This window comes from Prunus avium, chromosome 3 (genome assembly GCF_965620075.1).
Source record: "Prunus avium chromosome 3, drPruAviu1.hap1.1, whole genome shotgun sequence".
NCBI lineage: Eukaryota > Viridiplantae > Streptophyta > Magnoliopsida > Rosales > Rosaceae > Prunus > Prunus avium.
Genome location: NC_142286.1, coordinates 13,380,146 through 13,397,722, shown reverse-complemented (window position 1 = coordinate 13,397,722; position 17,577 = coordinate 13,380,146). Strand labels below are relative to the sequence as shown.

The 17,577-nt window shown below is 37.9% G+C and overlaps 1 protein-coding gene across 1 annotated transcript in view; it reads right to left on the bottom strand.

Moving 5' to 3' along the window:
• LOC110746387 (putative O-methyltransferase 3) overlaps positions 1-17,577 on the bottom strand; it is a 92,530-nt gene that overhangs the window by 26,369 nt on the left and 48,584 nt on the right. The window contains exon 5 of the mRNA XM_088250564.1: positions 3,666-3,720. Coding sequence (XP_088106690.1) covers positions 3,666-3,720 — 55 coding nt within the window. The remainder of the gene's footprint in view (positions 1-3,665; positions 3,721-17,577) is intronic.

Below are 17,577 nucleotides of genomic sequence, written 5' to 3'. Positions count from 1 at the left end.
TTTAGGTAATAATGAGGGCTTTGGATAGTAAATGATGCAATCCATGCATGTTAGGGCCTAATTTGGATGAATGGATGAAGAGCTTAAAGACAAACTCAATTTTGGCTACAGTCCCCTGCCAGCCCAGTTTCGTAGGTCATATTGCAAGCTTTGTTTCAGCAACCTACATAGCTCGGATGAGGCCACATTCTTCATGAACGTTGTTCCAATGGGTGTGTAATATAACATATCCAAAATTCAGCCCCATTGGATAAATATGGAGTCTGTTACCTAGCAAACACAGAGCCATGCTCAGGATGGATTTTATCAGCGCGCAAAATGAGTTAGCAATTTGTTTTGGCCTTAACTTCCTCCTCCGACCTTGGATTGGCCCAAATGATATATGGCTGGAAAGAAGACATTCTGAACTTCAATTTTGAGTGCTTAAAGTCTTAATTTGCTTAAGGGAAGTCCAATTCGTAAGCCCTTGAAGTTGCTGGTCATGCTGACCTCAGGATGAGCTATTATTTCTGGTTGGGAGCTTGGTCATGGTGACATGAAGATGAGCTAGGGCTGCTGGTGGGATTTATTAGTGAAGTGCATCAACCATTTCAGATTTTATAAAACAAGTGTTGTATGCATTAGCCATACTTAATTCAGATTTTCAGCTTCCTTAGGCCTATATATAGTGAGGTTTCCCAAGCTTGTAAACACACCCCAAGGGGGGGAGCTCTCAAACACTTCTCTAGAGCTCCCTTCCCTTCTCTCCCTCAAATTCTCTTAGTTTTCCTTTCTAGTTTTCAATTGTTATAATGAGATCTTTGTGCTGAAATTCTCCTTAAGTTTTTCTTAGTTCCACTTTACTTTTCATTATGTAAATTCTTTTCTTTAGTTTCAAGTTTGATTAGTTTCCAAGTTTCAATTATGGTTTTTGTTCTTATTCATTATGCTTATAAGTTAATATGCTAGTTTGAATGATTGATCACCATTTAGGCTTGCATGTTAGCTATCTTGGTTTGAATTAAGAGTAGACACCATGCTTTAATTCGAATTGAACTATGAATAGGAAGAGTATGTATGGACATTCGACAACAGGGATTAGATACATGCTTGGTTGTTTAAATTGTTCTTCTATGCTTAATGGGTTCCTAATGCTTAATTTTAGGTTAGACAACAAATGATCAAATTAGGGAATTAGGAACACAAGGTTATGACCACACACCATGGCTTAACCATACTTTAGCTAGAATCAATCCATTAATCTAATTGAACTTGGGAACTTATTTGCTTGAGTTACTTTCTTATTTTCTTTTTTCCTTCTTCCATGTTCTTTGTTTTTGTTTCTGTTTTGTATAGGGAAAATGAATTGGATCATTCAATCACCAATCCTCGTGGGATCGACCTCGCACTTACATATGCTATACTACCAAACGGCTCGTGCACTTGCGAGTATCACAAGTTGAGGATGCAACTGAATCCATTTTGGTGCAGCTGTATCTACACAACAAGTTTTTGGCGCCGTTGCCGGGGATTGGCAACATAGTTTGGTTCTATTTCTTTTCCCTTGTTTTATTTTTATTTTTCAGTTTCATGTTTTTCTAGACAATTTCTTGTTTTAAAGTTAATGCCATTGATGGACAAGTTGTGTTTGTAGTCCAACAGAAAAGGACAATTGCCCAACAAGCAAGAGAACTGGGTTTAAGTCCCAGCTTACACAACCCATTGGTGCTTATTACTTTGAAGCATGGAATTAGATGTTTGTGGTCAAGATCCCTAATCTTGATGTTTTAGTTTAGTTTATCCTTTTCATTTAAGTTATGGTTTCCTAATCCAATAAATCTAAAAATCTGTTTCAAGTTTCCTTGTCTTTCTTTAAGCATTTCTGAAGTAGCTCAATAAGATAGAGGGAGAGAGAGGAGACAACCCAATCCATAGAGACATGGAGTATGGAGTAGCGGAGAAGTCGACCTCCAGCTGCTATGGCCAACCACTCTCCAGCTAATCGCTTCAAGGGGGAGCATTTCAATCCTTTCTCTTCTTTGAATTCTGTTTATTTTCGTAGTTGTTTTTGCCTTTTGGTCCGCGTTGAGTTCTTTGTTTTTCTATGCTGAATCCAACTATATAAAGAACGTAAAATTTGGACTTACGGTTGGAAAGTTATAGCCTAAAAACTGAACAGAGGTCGAAGCTGAAAAACATAGAAACGAATCTGTCCAAATGGTGATAAACGGGTGATAGCAAGTGCTGTTTGTTTTTTTTTTTTCTTTGGTTTCTTGGTTTGTTTCTTTTAGTACAACAATTTATGTTGTTTGTTTGAATTTGTTTAGAGTACTTAGTTCATTTTCGTTTATGGTTTGTTGTTCCATTTTATCTTAATTTGTTTTTGTTTCTTATCTTAAAAATTTTAAAAAGATTTTTCATATGAGCTGACTTATGGTAACTCCAGTGAGCACTTCCGTCAATACAGTGTCTAGGAGTTCTATAGGCGACACCTTCGGTGTCTAAGAAGTTTGGGTTTTAAGCGGGACCATTGTGACCCCTCCAACCTTCCCGGATCCCCTGGCTGTGTTTTCTGAGGCCCTTAACTGGTCATCCGTGAGTTGCTTGTATATTTGTGTGTTTTAAAAACAATAATAATAAATATAAAAAAAAAAAATTGAAAATTGAAAATTGGGTTTTTATTTTTCCTTGTAAATTGCAATTTGGAACTTCTTTGTTTTCTTTTATGTTTTTTTGTTGTTTTATTAGGTTAGTTTATTTATTTACGTGGTGTGGTTAATTAGTTTATTTCTGAGTGTTAAAAACACATTTTTATTCAAACATTGCATTCAAAAAGATAAAAAGTTTATAAAAAATAAAAAAATAAAAAAAAAAAAAAAAAAAAAAACATTCAAGTAAATTAAAAATAAAAACAACTTCTTCATCTTCATCTTCATCTTCATGGCATGCCTCTGTTTTCTCTTACTTGCAGAATCTGCAGCAGCTCCACATGGTCCTCATTTTTTCTCTGCAGTGCTTCCATGTGCTGATTGGCACAATAGAGCCGCTTCTGCAAGTCCGCCACCATAGCCTTCAAGGAAGTTATTTCCTCGCTCATCGCGGCACACTCCCGTGTTCTCGCCAGCAATCGCATGCCCAAATTGGTAGCCGAGACCGCGTGGAGTACAGTTAAATTGTGGGACTCCTCCACCGCTGCCTTGTCAGACCTCTGTGCCACATGCAGATGATCTGTCGGTGTGAGCTTGTTACCAATCATGCCTCCCAGCAGCGCTGCTCTATTCGGCATTGCCTCAGAAAAGTTCGGTATTATCTCAGCAAAGTTTGAGGCCGTACCGTGATGATATGTGGAGTTTGGGAAGACAGGAGTTGGAGGAGCCCTTGTCTGGGCATTTGGTGGTGCAAGTGAGAGCTCAAGGTTGAGATCATCAAGGTGAGTGCATGAGGATGCCATTTGTTTTGCTTCTAAATTTTTTGATGTTTTTCCTTGAGTTTGCAGGAAGAAATGCTGGGTATCATCCGCTTGCAGAGGTGTGGTTTAAATAGACATATGCTGATGAGAGAGAGCCAACACCATTTCGGATTTCCCGGGCATGCTCGACCTAATCGCTTCAAGGGGGAGCACCTTTACTTTTACTTTACTTTTCTTTTTTCCGTGTTTTCTGGTGTTTAATGTTTTTGCCCGTTACTTTCATTTTCTAGAGCTTTGTGTTTTTGCTTTTCCCTTTCGGCTATCATCTTTATCTTATTTTAGTTAGGGAAATGTGTTTTCTTTTCCGTTTGTCGTTTTTTTTTCTTTTTCTTTTTCTTTTTCTTTTTCTTTCTGCAACCTTACTCTTTTATTTCCGAAACAAAATAACGAAAATACAAAAACAACAAAAGAAAATAAAAACAACAATAATGCAGTAGGAAATCATTTCTTCTCGATGCTTGGTGTCTCGACCATTGGAGCTTTGAGTTTGGCCCTCTGGCTGTCCTCTTCCGGGGCTTCACGCATAGCTTCTTGGGGCTCATCACTTGAGCTCCCAAAGATCGCAATCTTAGCTTGAGCGTAACTACTCTCGCGATCTGCTTGTTTGCGTTTACCCGGTCGGTCTAGGTCTTCCAGCTGTTTTCGCATGTCGCGAGAGTACAACTCTACCATTTTTGATAGGTTTTTATTCTCGTCCCGCAATACTTCTAGCTGGTGTCGATTCACCTCCACTATCCTTGACCTCTCCCTTTTCAAGCTTTTTATAGCAGTCTGACACTCCTCAACCATACTTCGCTCCGCCGCCAACTGACCTTTCAGCACCTCTACCTCATGGGACTTCGCAAGTAGGCGATGACCCAAACTTGCGACTGTTGCTGTACTCTGCACGCTCAGTGCCAGGGCATCGCTCACGACCCGGTTGTCATCCCTTGTCCCCAGAACACGTATATCTTTAGGGGTCACTAAATTTCTAGCCACTCCAATGGCAACATCGTTGTCCAGGAGTATTGAGTCAGTTACTGTCACAGGCCCCCGTGCGGAAGCAAAGTAGGGCATCCATACTGGTGCCGCTGCTTGGCCTCGTGTCTGAGTCGGTGGAGCTAGGTTGAGATCCAACGAAAATGGGTAGTTTGAGGCCATTTGATTTCTCACTCTCTTTTCTTCTTTCTTTCTTTTCTCTTTTGTGTGTTTCTGAGTTTGCGTTTTTTTTTTTTTTTCACCCTTTCTTATAGACTTAGTCTTTGACAAACCCTAGCCATTACAGCATCTGAGCATTTTCTGAATCTCCAGCATTCCTTGAGTCCCACAACCTTCTCGCCTTCCAACCATACCCAACTCATTTATCACGACGTGTCTTTTCTGAACGAACGCGTTCAGTAAAGTCTTCGCGCCTTTCCATGAGCCCGTAATTTTTGCTTGTGGAGTCTGCGGCGCCTCTACGCGTCAACACGTGTCTCGCCCTGTCAGTTGGTCCCTTACACTGAACCGAGACATCATGACCCATGTTCTCTTAAAAATAAAAAATAATAATAAAAAAACGTGTGGGCTTCGGATTTCATTGTGGGTCGGGTTTTCACCGTTGTTTAGGTTTCAAGGTGGGTTAACTTTCTTTTGGGTTGGGCTTTCAATTGTTTGGGTTTTGGTTTGCGTAAGACTGTCTGTTTAGGGCTTACTGTTTTGTCTGTTTAGGGCTTTCTGTTTCGAGTGTTTTACTGTTTCATTTTTTTTCTTTTTTGTTTATTTGTTTGTTTGTTTTGTAATTTTTATTTTTGTAATTATTTTATTTGTGTTTTTTTTTTTTTTTTTTTTTTTTTGTGTGGTTTATATTTACTTTAGTACCTTTCATTTCTTATTATGACATTGCTTGTTCCTAATTTTTAAACATTGAGGACAATGTTCATTTCTAGGTTTGGGGGTATTGGAGTTTAGCATGTAAAATTGGTTTTTCCTTAATTTTATTTAATTTTTTTTTTTATTTGCTTGTTTTTATTTTTATTTTATTTTGTTAAGTCTTGCTTTTATTTTGATTTTGATTTTATTCACTTTCCGAACACATTTGATGAGATTGTGATAAATGTTTGCATGACTTAAATGAAAATTGAATTTTATTTATTATTTATTTTTTTTCCTTGTAAATTTTTATTGTAAAAAAAAAAAAAAAAAAAAAAAAAATTTAATTAATTGATTAATTTGGCATCGTTCTAGCATGATATGTTCGAAACCTTCTTTGCACTTGCCATTTGTTTCATAATTCTCCAATTAAAGGATTTGCATGACCCAAAGAATTGTATCAAGCATAAATTAGACTTATATAACCATAAATGTGAGCTTTTGAGCCTTGTGCTTCATTTCATGAGTGTTATACACATACTCTTATTTTCTTGTCATCAAAGTTGTTGTTTGATCTCATTATTCATTGATTTGGTTGAATACTTAAAAGTCATTCATTCTTTTGCAATTCGATTTCATGACATTTAAGAAATGATATTAGGCCCTCTTTGGATCGTTTGTACCTTTCAAGCTAACCTTATGCATGCTTAAGCATGATTTTCCATTGTTAACCATTTTGAGCCTACATGTAAACCTTTTCTTTCATTTACCAATTATATTTCCTCGCCTTAGCCTGAAAAACAAATATTTACCTTTCTAAGGAACTCATGAGCTTTAATTGGGATGTGTTTTTCATACTAAGTTTAGGAATTGGTGTTACATTTTGAAGGAAAAAAAAAAAAAATCACACAATTGGTGAAAGAAAAGAGAAAAGTTGTGATTAAGTGGTGGTTGAATGAAATTTCATTTTTGGGTTTCATTTTTGGGCCTTCAAAATAAATTGGTGTTCAAGGAAAGGAGTGAATCAATGTAAATGAAGGTATAAGGAGTTTTGATCATGTAAAAGAAAAATAAATTCTCATTGTGATGATTCGAAGTCTTGTAAACAATTGTTTTATGCTCTTATATTTTGAGTTCCTTGGACTTTGTTTTATCCATACCTTTCATTTCTTACTCACCTTACACCTTTGGCCCCATTACAACCTATGTTAAAGACCTAAATTGATCTTAAATGTCATGTGGTTGAATTGCATTCATTTTTCTACTTTTAAGTGTTTGGCATCCTTCTTGAGATCATATTAATGCAAGTTCTTCATCTTTCTATTTCGAGTTAAGTCTTTATGGTTTAACTCTAATCTCATGTTTATAACTGAGTGTTGCATTATAGCCCTCTTCCGAGTGATTCCTTTGTGAGAGGACAACTTTGGTGAGATTTGAAGTTGAACTTGTGCTTTGTATGATTTTTGAAATTGTGTGAAAACTAAGATTGGGGAATTTGTTGCATTTGGCTATCACACTACCACACTTTGAGCATATTATGTTTTGAACTTTGCCGCTTTGTGAATAATGTTTAAAATTGAGCTTTTATTGTTAAAACTTTTGAGTCATGTGCATGAGTCATTTCTCTTCAGAAAATGTTCGGAAAGATTGTTTTGAGTTCTTTTTATTTTTGTAATTTTTTTGTTTTGTTTTGTTTTGTTTTGTTTTTTTTGTTTTGTTTTTGTTAATGTAATTATTTTTTTTTTTGTTTTTGTTTTTTATTTTGCTTAAGGACTAACAATCTTTTAAGTTTTCTAATTACCTTGTTTTACAGAGTCAGTAAAACGTTTGTGGGTATCGTATCTGTTAAACCCTCAGGAGACACAACTCCTCCTACTAGGGATGCCTAGAGGTTTAAAGGCTTGTTGCATATGCTCAATGCAATCGAGTTACCTACGAAAGTGGTCTAGTTAACTTCTTGTTTGTTTTTATCTTTGTTTTCCTTTTGTTTTGCTCGAGGACTAGCAAAATCTAGGTTTGGGGGTATTTGATCGGTGCATATTTACATATCATTTTGTACCCTTCTAGCTTATGATTTGGTTATGTTTTTGAGTTAAACTTGTGCTTTTAATCCTTTTTGTGTTTATCTTTCAGTTCATTGAGCTTTAGGTAATAATGAGGGCTTTGGATAGTAAATGATGCAATCCATGCATGTTAGGGCCTAATTTGGATGAATGGATGAAGAGCTTAAAGACAAACTCAATTTTGGCTACAGTCCCCTGCCAGCCCAGTTTCGTAGGTCATATTGCAAGCTTTGTTTCAGCAACCTACATAGCTCGGATGAGGCCACATTCTTCATGAACGTTGTTCCAATGGGTGTGTAATATAACATATCCAAAATTCAGCCCCATTGGATAAATATGGAGTCTGTTACCTAGCAAACACAGAGCCATGCTCAGGATGGATTTTATCAGCGCGCAAAATGAGTTAGCAATTTGTTTTGGCCTTAACTTCCTCCTCCGACCTTGGATTGGCCCAAATGATATATGGCTGGAAAGAAGACATTCTGAACTTCAATTTTGAGTGCTTAAAGTCTTAATTTGCTTAAGGGAAGTCCAATTCGTAAGCCCTTGAAGTTGCTGGTCATGCTGACCTCAGGATGAGCTATTATTTCTGGTTGGAAGCTTGGTCATGGTGACATGAAGATGAGCTAGGGCTGCTGGTGGGATTTATTAGTGAAGTGCATCAACCATTTCAGATTTTATAAAACAAGTGTTGTATGCATTAGCCATACTTAATTCAGATTTTCAGCTTCCTTAGGCCTATATATAGTGAGGTTTCCCAAGCTTGTAAACACACCCCAAGGGGGGGAGCTCTCAAACACTTCTCTAGAGCTCCCTTCCCTTCTCTCCCTCAAATTCTCTTAGTTTTCCTTTCTAGTTTTCAATTGTTATAATGAGATCTTTGTGCTGAAATTCTCCTTAAGTTTTTCTTAGTTCCACTTTACTTTTCATTATGTAAATTCTTTTCTTTAGTTTCAAGTTTGATTAGTTTCCAAGTTTCAATTATGGTTTTTGTTCTTATTCATTATGCTTATAAGTTAATATGCTAGTTTGAATGATTGATCACCATTTAGGCTTGCATGTTAGCTATCTTGGTTTGAATTAAGAGTAGACACCATGCTTTAATTCGAATTGAACTATGAATAGGAAGAGTATGTATGGACATTCGACAACAGGGATTAGATACATGCTTGGTTGTTTAAATTGTTCTTCTATGCTTAATGGGTTCCTAATGCTTAATTTTAGGTTAGACAACAAATGATCAAATTAGGGAATTAGGAACACAAGGTTATGACCACACACCATGGCTTAACCATACTTTAGCTAGAATCAATCCATTAATCTAATTGAACTTGGGAACTTATTTGCTTGAGTTACTTTCTTATTTTCTTTTTTCCTTCTTCCATGTTCTTTGTTTTTGTTTCTGTTTTGTATAGGGAAAATGAATTGGATCATTCAATCACCAATCCTCGTGGGATCGACCTCGCACTTACATATGCTATACTACCAAACGGCTCGTGCACTTGCGAGTATCACAAGTTGAGGATGCAACTGAATCCATTTTGGTGCAGCTGTATCTACACAACATGGATTCAGTTGCATCCTCAACTTGTGATACTCGCAAGTGCACGAGCCGTTTGGTAGTATAGCATATGTAAGTGCGAGGTCGATCCCACGAGGATTGGTGATTGAATGATCCAATTCATTTTCCCTATACAAAACAGAAACAAAAACAAAGAACATGGAAGAAGGAAAAAAGAAAATAAGAAAGTAACTCAAGCAAATAAGTTCCCAAGTTCAATTAGATTAATGGATTGATTCTAGCTAAAGTATGGTTAAGCCATGGTGTGTGGTCATAACCTTGTGTTCCTAATTCCCTAATTTGATCATTTGTTGTCTAACCTAAAATTAAGCATTAGGAACCCATTAAGCATAGAAGAACAATTTAAACAACCAAGCATGTATCTAATCCCTGTTGTCGAATGTCCATACATACTCTTCCTATTCATAGTTCAATTCGAATTAAAGCATGGTGTCTACTCTTAATTCAAACCAAGATAGCTAACATGCAAGCCTAAATGGTGATCAATCATTCAAACTAGCATATTAACTTATAAGCATAATGAATAAGAACAAAAACCATAATTGAAACTTGGAAACTAATCAAACTTGAAACTAAAGAAAAGAATTTACATAATGAAAAGTAAAGTGGAACTAAGAAAAACTTAAGGAGAATTTCAGCACAAAGATCTCATTATAACAATTGAAAACTAGAAAGGAAAACTAAGAGAATTTGAGGGAGAGAAGGGAAGGGAGCTCTAGAGAAGTGTTTGAGAGCTCCCCCCCTTGGGGTGTGTTTACAAGCTTGGGAAACCTCACTATATATAGGCCTAAGGAAGCTGAAAATCTGAATTAAGTATGGCTAATGCATACAACACTTGTTTTATAAAATCTGAAATGGTTGATGCACTTCACTAATAAATCCCACCAGCAGCCCTAGCTCATCTTCATGTCACCATGACCAAGCTTCCAACCAGAAATAATAGCTCATCCTGAGGTCAGCATGACCAGCAACTTCAAGGGCTTACGAATTGGACTTCCCTTAAGCAAATTAAGACTTTAAGCACTCAAAATTGAAGTTCAGAATGTCTTCTTTCCAGCCATATATCATTTGGGCCAATCCAAGGTCGGAGGAGGAAGTTAAGGCCAAAACAAATTGCTAACTCATTTTGCGCGCTGATAAAATCCATCCTGAGCATGGCTCTGTGTTTGCTAGGTAACAGACTCCATATTTATCCAATGGGGCTGAATTTTGGATATGTTATATTACACACCCATTGGAACAACGTTCATGAAGAATGTGGCCTCATCCGAGCTATGTAGGTTGCTGAAACAAAGCTTGCAATATGACCTACGAAACTGGGCTGGCAGGGGACTGTAGCCAAAATTGAGTTTGTCTTTAAGCTCTTCATCCATTCATCCAAATTAGGCCCTAACATGCATGGATTGCATCATTTACTATCCAAAGCCCTCATTATTACCTAAAGCTCAATGAACTGAAAGATAAACACAAAAAGGATTAAAAGCACAAGTTTAACTCAAAAACATAACCAAATCATAAGCTAGAAGGGTACAAAATGATATGTAAATATGCACCGATCAGGTATCATGCTCAAAGCGAAACACTTCCTTGGGCATGTGAACTGTCACAGCCTCCTTAGTAGGCAACAACTTGGTCTGGACATGTTGGCATAAGGCTAACAGAGGAGGTGGCATGTCTACCTTTGAGAGATCCTGTTACAAGAAATAAATAAAGAAATATAAGTTAGTTTGTGTGTGAACTAAAATAAATGACTCCAACTAAACCCACAAAACAGACGTGGTATATAATATAAACGACGGTTTCTAGTAAATACTGACGGAGGAAAGGTTATACACGTCGGTAAATACATAACCGTCGTTGTGTGGAATTTATAACGTCGCTATACTATAGAAAGGTCGTCTAATTAAAATGAAGTTAATGGTATCATGAAATAGACGATGGTTTATAAAAGAGTTAGACGACGGTAAAAAACACAGTCGTTATTTTTAATGTCCAATAATTTGCAAAACAAGTAAAAGCGTTGTGGTATTTAACTAAACACGACGCTTCTTGGAAGCAACAGACGTATAATTGTTTTCTAACGTCGGTAAATATATATCGTCGTTATTTTAAATTTTAACGTCGGATATTAAAAAGAGCGACGTCTATTTAAAATTTAAAAAGCAGAAATATAAAATAGCAGAGATTTTACCGTGTCCTCTTTCTGTTTTCCAGCAGTATCATCTTCAGGCTTTGGATCTTCTAATTCCAAAGCTAGGGGTCTGATACCAGTGGCCCCAGAGCAGCTTGCCTTATCAGACATTGGATTTTTAGGGCTTTGATCTTGAGGGGGTAAAGTAATTGGAGGAATTGGAGAAATTGGGGTTTTGAGCATCTGGCTGGGATCAAAATTAGGAACTAGTTGACGGAAATATGCCAACATAGCCTCCCTCTCTGCTCTTACTGCTTCCATTATAGTTTCCCTTGACTTCGCCTCAATCCTCAAGGTCTCTTCTCTGACTGCCTCCCTCACACTTTCCTTCAATTTGTCACCAAATTTCACTCTTTGCTGTTTCGGCAAATTGAAGAACTGAGTTGGGGAAACGCCAGCACCAACTCCTCTGACTCTCCCACCATGCTCGGGGGTTCCCAAAGCAAGAGTCAAGACATCATTGGTCCCGGAGACAGTCAGAGTGCCTTCGGAGACTTGCTTTTGCAAATCATCCTAAAAGAGAGAAAGAGAGATTGTTAGAAACTGAGCAGGGTGTAAAACAGATAAATAAACCGACGTTGTAAATTATAAACAACGACAGTTTTATTCAATTACTGACGTAGTGTTAATTTAACACGTCGGTATATAAAAACCCGTCGTATATTCAAAATAAAATAGATTAAAACATAAATCAAAATCGTCGTAGTATTTAGAGTAAGACGACGGACTATTGAACAAACAGACGTAGGACTTAATTTCATACGGCTGCACAAAATTACCGTCGTTGTATAAACATTCTAACGTCTAGATAAGATAAAACCGTCGTAACGTTTAATGAAGAAGTGAAAAAACTCGATTGAAATATGCATTATTTTCCAGAAATTGTGCACCACAAATTTCAGTGAAATAGACAGAGAGAGGGAGAGTGTGTGCATGAGTAAACTTAAAATAAAAATGCAGTTCATAGAGGAATTTAATCCGTCGTATTAATTCTATCTAGACGTCTACTTTGTTCAAAAACCGACGTCCTATTCATTTTTAAACGGCGGTAAATTAAACCCGTCGTGGTGTTTATTTTATGACGTCGCTTATTTAAACGTACAACGTCTATACCAAAATAAAACACTCTGTTTTTCAAATTTAGAACAGAGTTAGTGAGACTTAAGATTATTTTTGCCTTCTCTGCAACCTTTGGATCAGGGATGTTTCCTGTTTTATCTTCTCTTGCCTTCTTCCATAGAACAGCTAGATCGATTTCTTCAATATCGGGCATGATTTCTATCAAATGGTCCTCCAAACCAACATACCCTTTTCAAGACAACCTATGGTTGTACTCCAATTTCTCCCTCCTCTGTTTCTGCTTAGTATGCTTAGCCTCAAAATCTGGGGTTAACCTTGAAGCTACGAAGGCATCCCATTGCGATTTCTCTATGAACTTATAAAGCGCAGGGGTTTCTTTTAACTTCTCCTTGTCATGTGCGAATGGAAGGATATAATGCTTAGTTACGTTATACTTGAAATCCTTCCATTTTTTGGCGGCAGACGACAAGACCAAGCTCTTGTACCTATCCCCAATAACATAGGACATTTGAACAGCTTCCAAAATCTGCTCCTTCACGTCCTTGGGCAATTGAGTCCATTTCTTGTCCACAAGAGGGACTCTGGTGCGTGCCAAAACACCAATGTAAGACTGCATCTCAACAGCACCCTTGCCATGTGGTCTGCCCTTTTTATTGAACTCAACCACAGGCTTAACCTTCTGAATTTTCCTCTTCACAACACGGCTCATTGTGCTGATACCGCGGCCGGATTTTGGCTCCTCAACAAATGTGGCTATGCTCGAGTCTTTCTCGGAAGTGGAGGAAAATCTCATCCTCTTCGAGGGTTTGCTTGATTTTTCTTCTTCCACTTGAGCCTTTGAAACTGATTTGGCTACATCCCCTTGTGGCTTTGAAACTGATTTGGCTTCAATTAGTTGAGCCTTTGAAACAGATTTGGCCTCTAAAGCTTGAGCTTCGTTGTTTTGAGATTTCGAAACCATTTTTAATTAATCTGCAAGGAAAACAACGTCGGTTATTAATAAGAAATGACGTAATAATAAAGAAACAATGTCCTAAAATACAGCCGTGATATCTCATTAGGACGACGGTTTTAAAACAACACCGTCGTCGTAAATATAACACCACGACGTTAACACTAAAACAGCGACGTCCTATTAAACAGTCTCTCAGACCATGTATGGAAATAAGACAACGGTTTTATATCTTTCATGACGTAAATGTGTATACACTACGTCGGTAACTCATCCTAAGAACCGACGTGGTTTAAAATTTACAACATCAAACACAAAACGACTGTTCTTCTCCGACAAGACGACCGTCGTGGTGTGTCCATTCTATCGTCGAAAACAAGATAGAACTGTCGTCTTTTGGTGTCGTGAGAGTATGGACTTATGAATTTAATCAAAACCAGTGAAAGATTTCCTCAATTTGACAGAATCTTGTTTCCAAACAAAGACGGTTTTGAAATGAAATGTAAAAACAGGGAAGAGAGTGAGAAAAAACCTTTGGCGTGCAAAGAAAGTTTCCTTCCGACAAAGACGAAGACGAATATAGTGATTTGGAGACGAAGACGAAGATTCAGACGATGATGCTGCTTTTGGGAAATGAGAGGGAAACTGCGATATTTTATCGGTGAGAGAAAACCGTAGAACATTAGGTCAGGTGAAGAAAAGTTTATATATTTTCCCAGAGTTCAATACAACGACGTTTTTATTAAAAACCGACGTATTATTTAGTTATAACGACGGTAAATAATTCAGAACTGACGTGGTTATCACAACTGCCGAACGACTTTTGGAATTCCGATGTGGTTATGACGGCGCTTGTTTATTTAAACTGACGTTGTACTTAGAAATTGAACAACTATATATTTTAATAAACCGACGTGGTTACTTTGGGGTTTTGAAAACGACGTTGTTCTCTTTTTAGTACGCGCCAAACGACTTTTCGAATTCCGATGTAGTTATGACGACACTTGTTTATCTAAACTGACGTTGATTATTTAAATATGACGTCGCTATGTATAATAGAACTGACATGGATATTTACGATAATTTGTTTAAATATGATTTTTTCACGCGTTTTTTAACTCTCAGTTTTCAATTAGGGTTCCAACTTCTTCTTGCCCTTTGCTCTGTCTCATCAAATTCTAAAAAATTGTCTTTCTGAAAGCAAATGTTTTTAGTTGCGTTTTCTGCTTTATTTCACTCACAAGGCCAAGCATGGGTTTGCAGAATGATTCCTCACAAGACCAAGCATGGGTTTGCAGCCTCACTTGCCCGTTTGAAGGCATATGAGGGTGTTCCTGATGCTCCTTATGATAAGATAAAGAGGATGGTCATTCATGATGCTCTAAAGTGTGCTTTTCACACTTTGTTGATTTTGATTTTATGAAATTATTAGTTATTGATCTGTGGCTGTGCAGGAGCTTGAGAACAAGAGGAAGGAGAGGGTCCAGCTTGCATATGAGAGGAAGAAACAGTTGAACAAGCTGAGGGTGAAGGCAGAAAAGAAACCACGATGTATTTGCCTAATTTGTGTACATATATTGTGTAAATATTGAAGAGATTTGCCATTTAAGATGAAAATGTTGTTGAGGATTGAGAATTAAATTTTTTTTTGTGTTAAGAAAGATATTACCAAAATAAAAGAAAAATTAATTAATTTTAAAAAGCTATAAAAATAAGACGGCGGTTTATAGAGAAGGCAGACGTATAAATAGAAAAAATACGACGGTAATTTGAACTTAGGACGTGGTAAATAAATACGACAGTAGGTTTGTAGGTACTGTCGTAGTAAACTCCAAAATAATAAGTCGATAAATTAATCTCTCGCGCCATGGTATATTATTTAACACGTCGTTTTTTTGTAATATTCCAACGTGGATTCCATTACATTATACGACGTTGATTTCATTAAAGAATAACCGACGTGGTTTTTTACAATTAGACGGCGGTATGTGTATAAGGACCGCCGTGTGTTTAAAAGATTTATTGTATAAATTTGTCTCTTTCTTTCAGTTTCAGTTTTCATTTAGGGTTCCAAGTTCTTCTGATCTCTCTGGATGTAACAACCCAGACCTTAATTATTATTTAATTAATAATTTAATAGAGGAAAAGAATAAACTACCCCTAGAATATTTTATTAGGTTTTAAGTTGGCTTTTTAACCTGGAATGAATTTTGGAAATCCATTTGTACCATTGCGTAGAGCACGACGAAACGAGTCCGTAGACACGTAGTGGACTCGAATCGAACGTGTAACGAAGAAAATACGAGCAAATTACGAAAATGGGCAAAAATTTTAATTTTGGAAAATCAGATTTAAAAATTTGATTCTCCCTTTCTCTCTCGCGATAACCCCCCCCCCCCCTGTTATTTTGCAGCTCCAACCGCACCACCATAACCACCCAGCCGACCACCCTAGCCCACCGGACTAGACCGCACACGCCAGCCGGACCTCGCCATCGCACCCCTGACCTGCGCCGCCTCCGTCGACAGCTCCAGCCACCGGAAACAGCTCGAATTTAGCTGGTTTTTCTCCGAATTTCAACTCTCTCATTCTCCCTCCTCCGGCCACCAAATCGGACGAATTAGGTATGATTTTTCGACTGATTTTCATGTTCTAGCTGATGGTTGGGTAGGTTTTGAGAGATTTCAAGGTTTGAAGGGTTGATTTTCGAGTTGGGTTTCTGCCGACTTTCAGAGCTTAGCTTCAGCCACTTGCGGCCACTTTTTGGCCATAGTCCAAGAACAAACGAGGTTCCAAATAGGGTATATTAGCTAGGATAGGAGTTTGGGCCAACATTGTGGAGAAAATCCAGTCACCGGAAATTGTTAGGCACACCCACGCGCTGCCGGCGCCGCGCGTGGGCGGCGCGTGGGCCAGGTAGCAGGAGCCACTCTTAGTCCTAGAATAATCCTCGTGTCCTCACGAGCGCGTAGGATTTCACAGATCTCAATTCGGATAACATTTGAACCCCGAACGGATCTCGCATACTGTGCGATTTCCTGGTCAATACGTTCGGACCGTTGGATCATAGCCAAACTGTAGTATGTTGATCTAGGTATTTTAAGGATTGTGTAGGATTCGATGGATCGTAAATCGGAGTCCTGGAGGCTCTGAAAAAGCCAACCCTAGGGCTAGGTTTACGGAAAATCGTTCGTCCCTCCGATCGTGCGATCGTGAGCAATCCAACCGTCCGATTGAGACCAAACTCTCGGGACATGTGTCCTAGACTTATCGGAACCTCTAGGAATGATCGGATCGGAATTCTGAGGTCGTGGATCCCACGGGGTCCCGAGTTGACTTTTGGGGACTTTTTCGATTTTGAGTCCCGAGTTATTTCTAAGTCAGGCCCTTTGAGAGGAAAGTTAATATGGGCATAGGAATGATCTTTAAAGTGATGCACGCACTTTTAGAAGCCGGGGATCAAGGTTTTTAATTTAATATTATATTACTGAGCAGAGTTTTTAATAAAATACTATGATGGTTATACAGGCACCCGGGCACCAGGCGACCTGCAGGAGGGACCTTCAAAGGGTCTAGCTAGCTCAAAGTATCTATGAGTGGACCTTTTTGTTTTCATAAATGAATTTATGCGATTTAATCTCATTATTTGATCTTGAATGAGTTTATTCATTGATCAGAGTTTTAATAGCTTGATTTATCACTTTTATATGTTTTATTATTATATTTTATATGCTGCCGAGTTGAGAGTGCCTAGAGATTTTGGCATACTAGAGTTTTAGATAGTTAATAGATAAAAGGGCAGCAGAGTTTAGAGTTAAATAAGAATTTATTTTATTTCTCGTTAAATTATTTCTGAAACTATATTTTCTTAGAAACCACCATAGGTACCCAAGATTAATTAAGGTTGCCTTCGATAAATATGTTGCCTTCGGATTTAAATGGTTGCCTTTGGTTATAATGATGTCTACAGACATCCGGTTGCCTTCGGTTATAATGATGTTGACGGACATCCTGTTGCCTTCGGTTAGGTCAGCATGCTTGACATTGCCCCACGAGTTGCGGGGATGCCCGGGCCGTGAGGTGCGAGATTGCGGATCAGGTTGACCTAGTGTCCCCTGAATCCTGCGAGATTGCGGTTTGGGTTGACCTTGCGTCACCGAGACCTGCGAGAATGTGTCACTCTAGTGGCACGAGAATGGAATTGACGGAAACATAAGGAATTGACGGAACTAAGGAATTGACGGGTTATATGGAATTGACGGAATAATAAATGGGTACACCTAGGTGGTAGATTTAAAGTTGATTTCAATGCTTTCGAGGACTTAATGTTTTAATCAAGTGTGTGATTGACGCTATATACATATATATAGATATAAATATGAATGCAGTGATTCCAGTACAAGTATATATATATAAGAAATGAATTAGTTT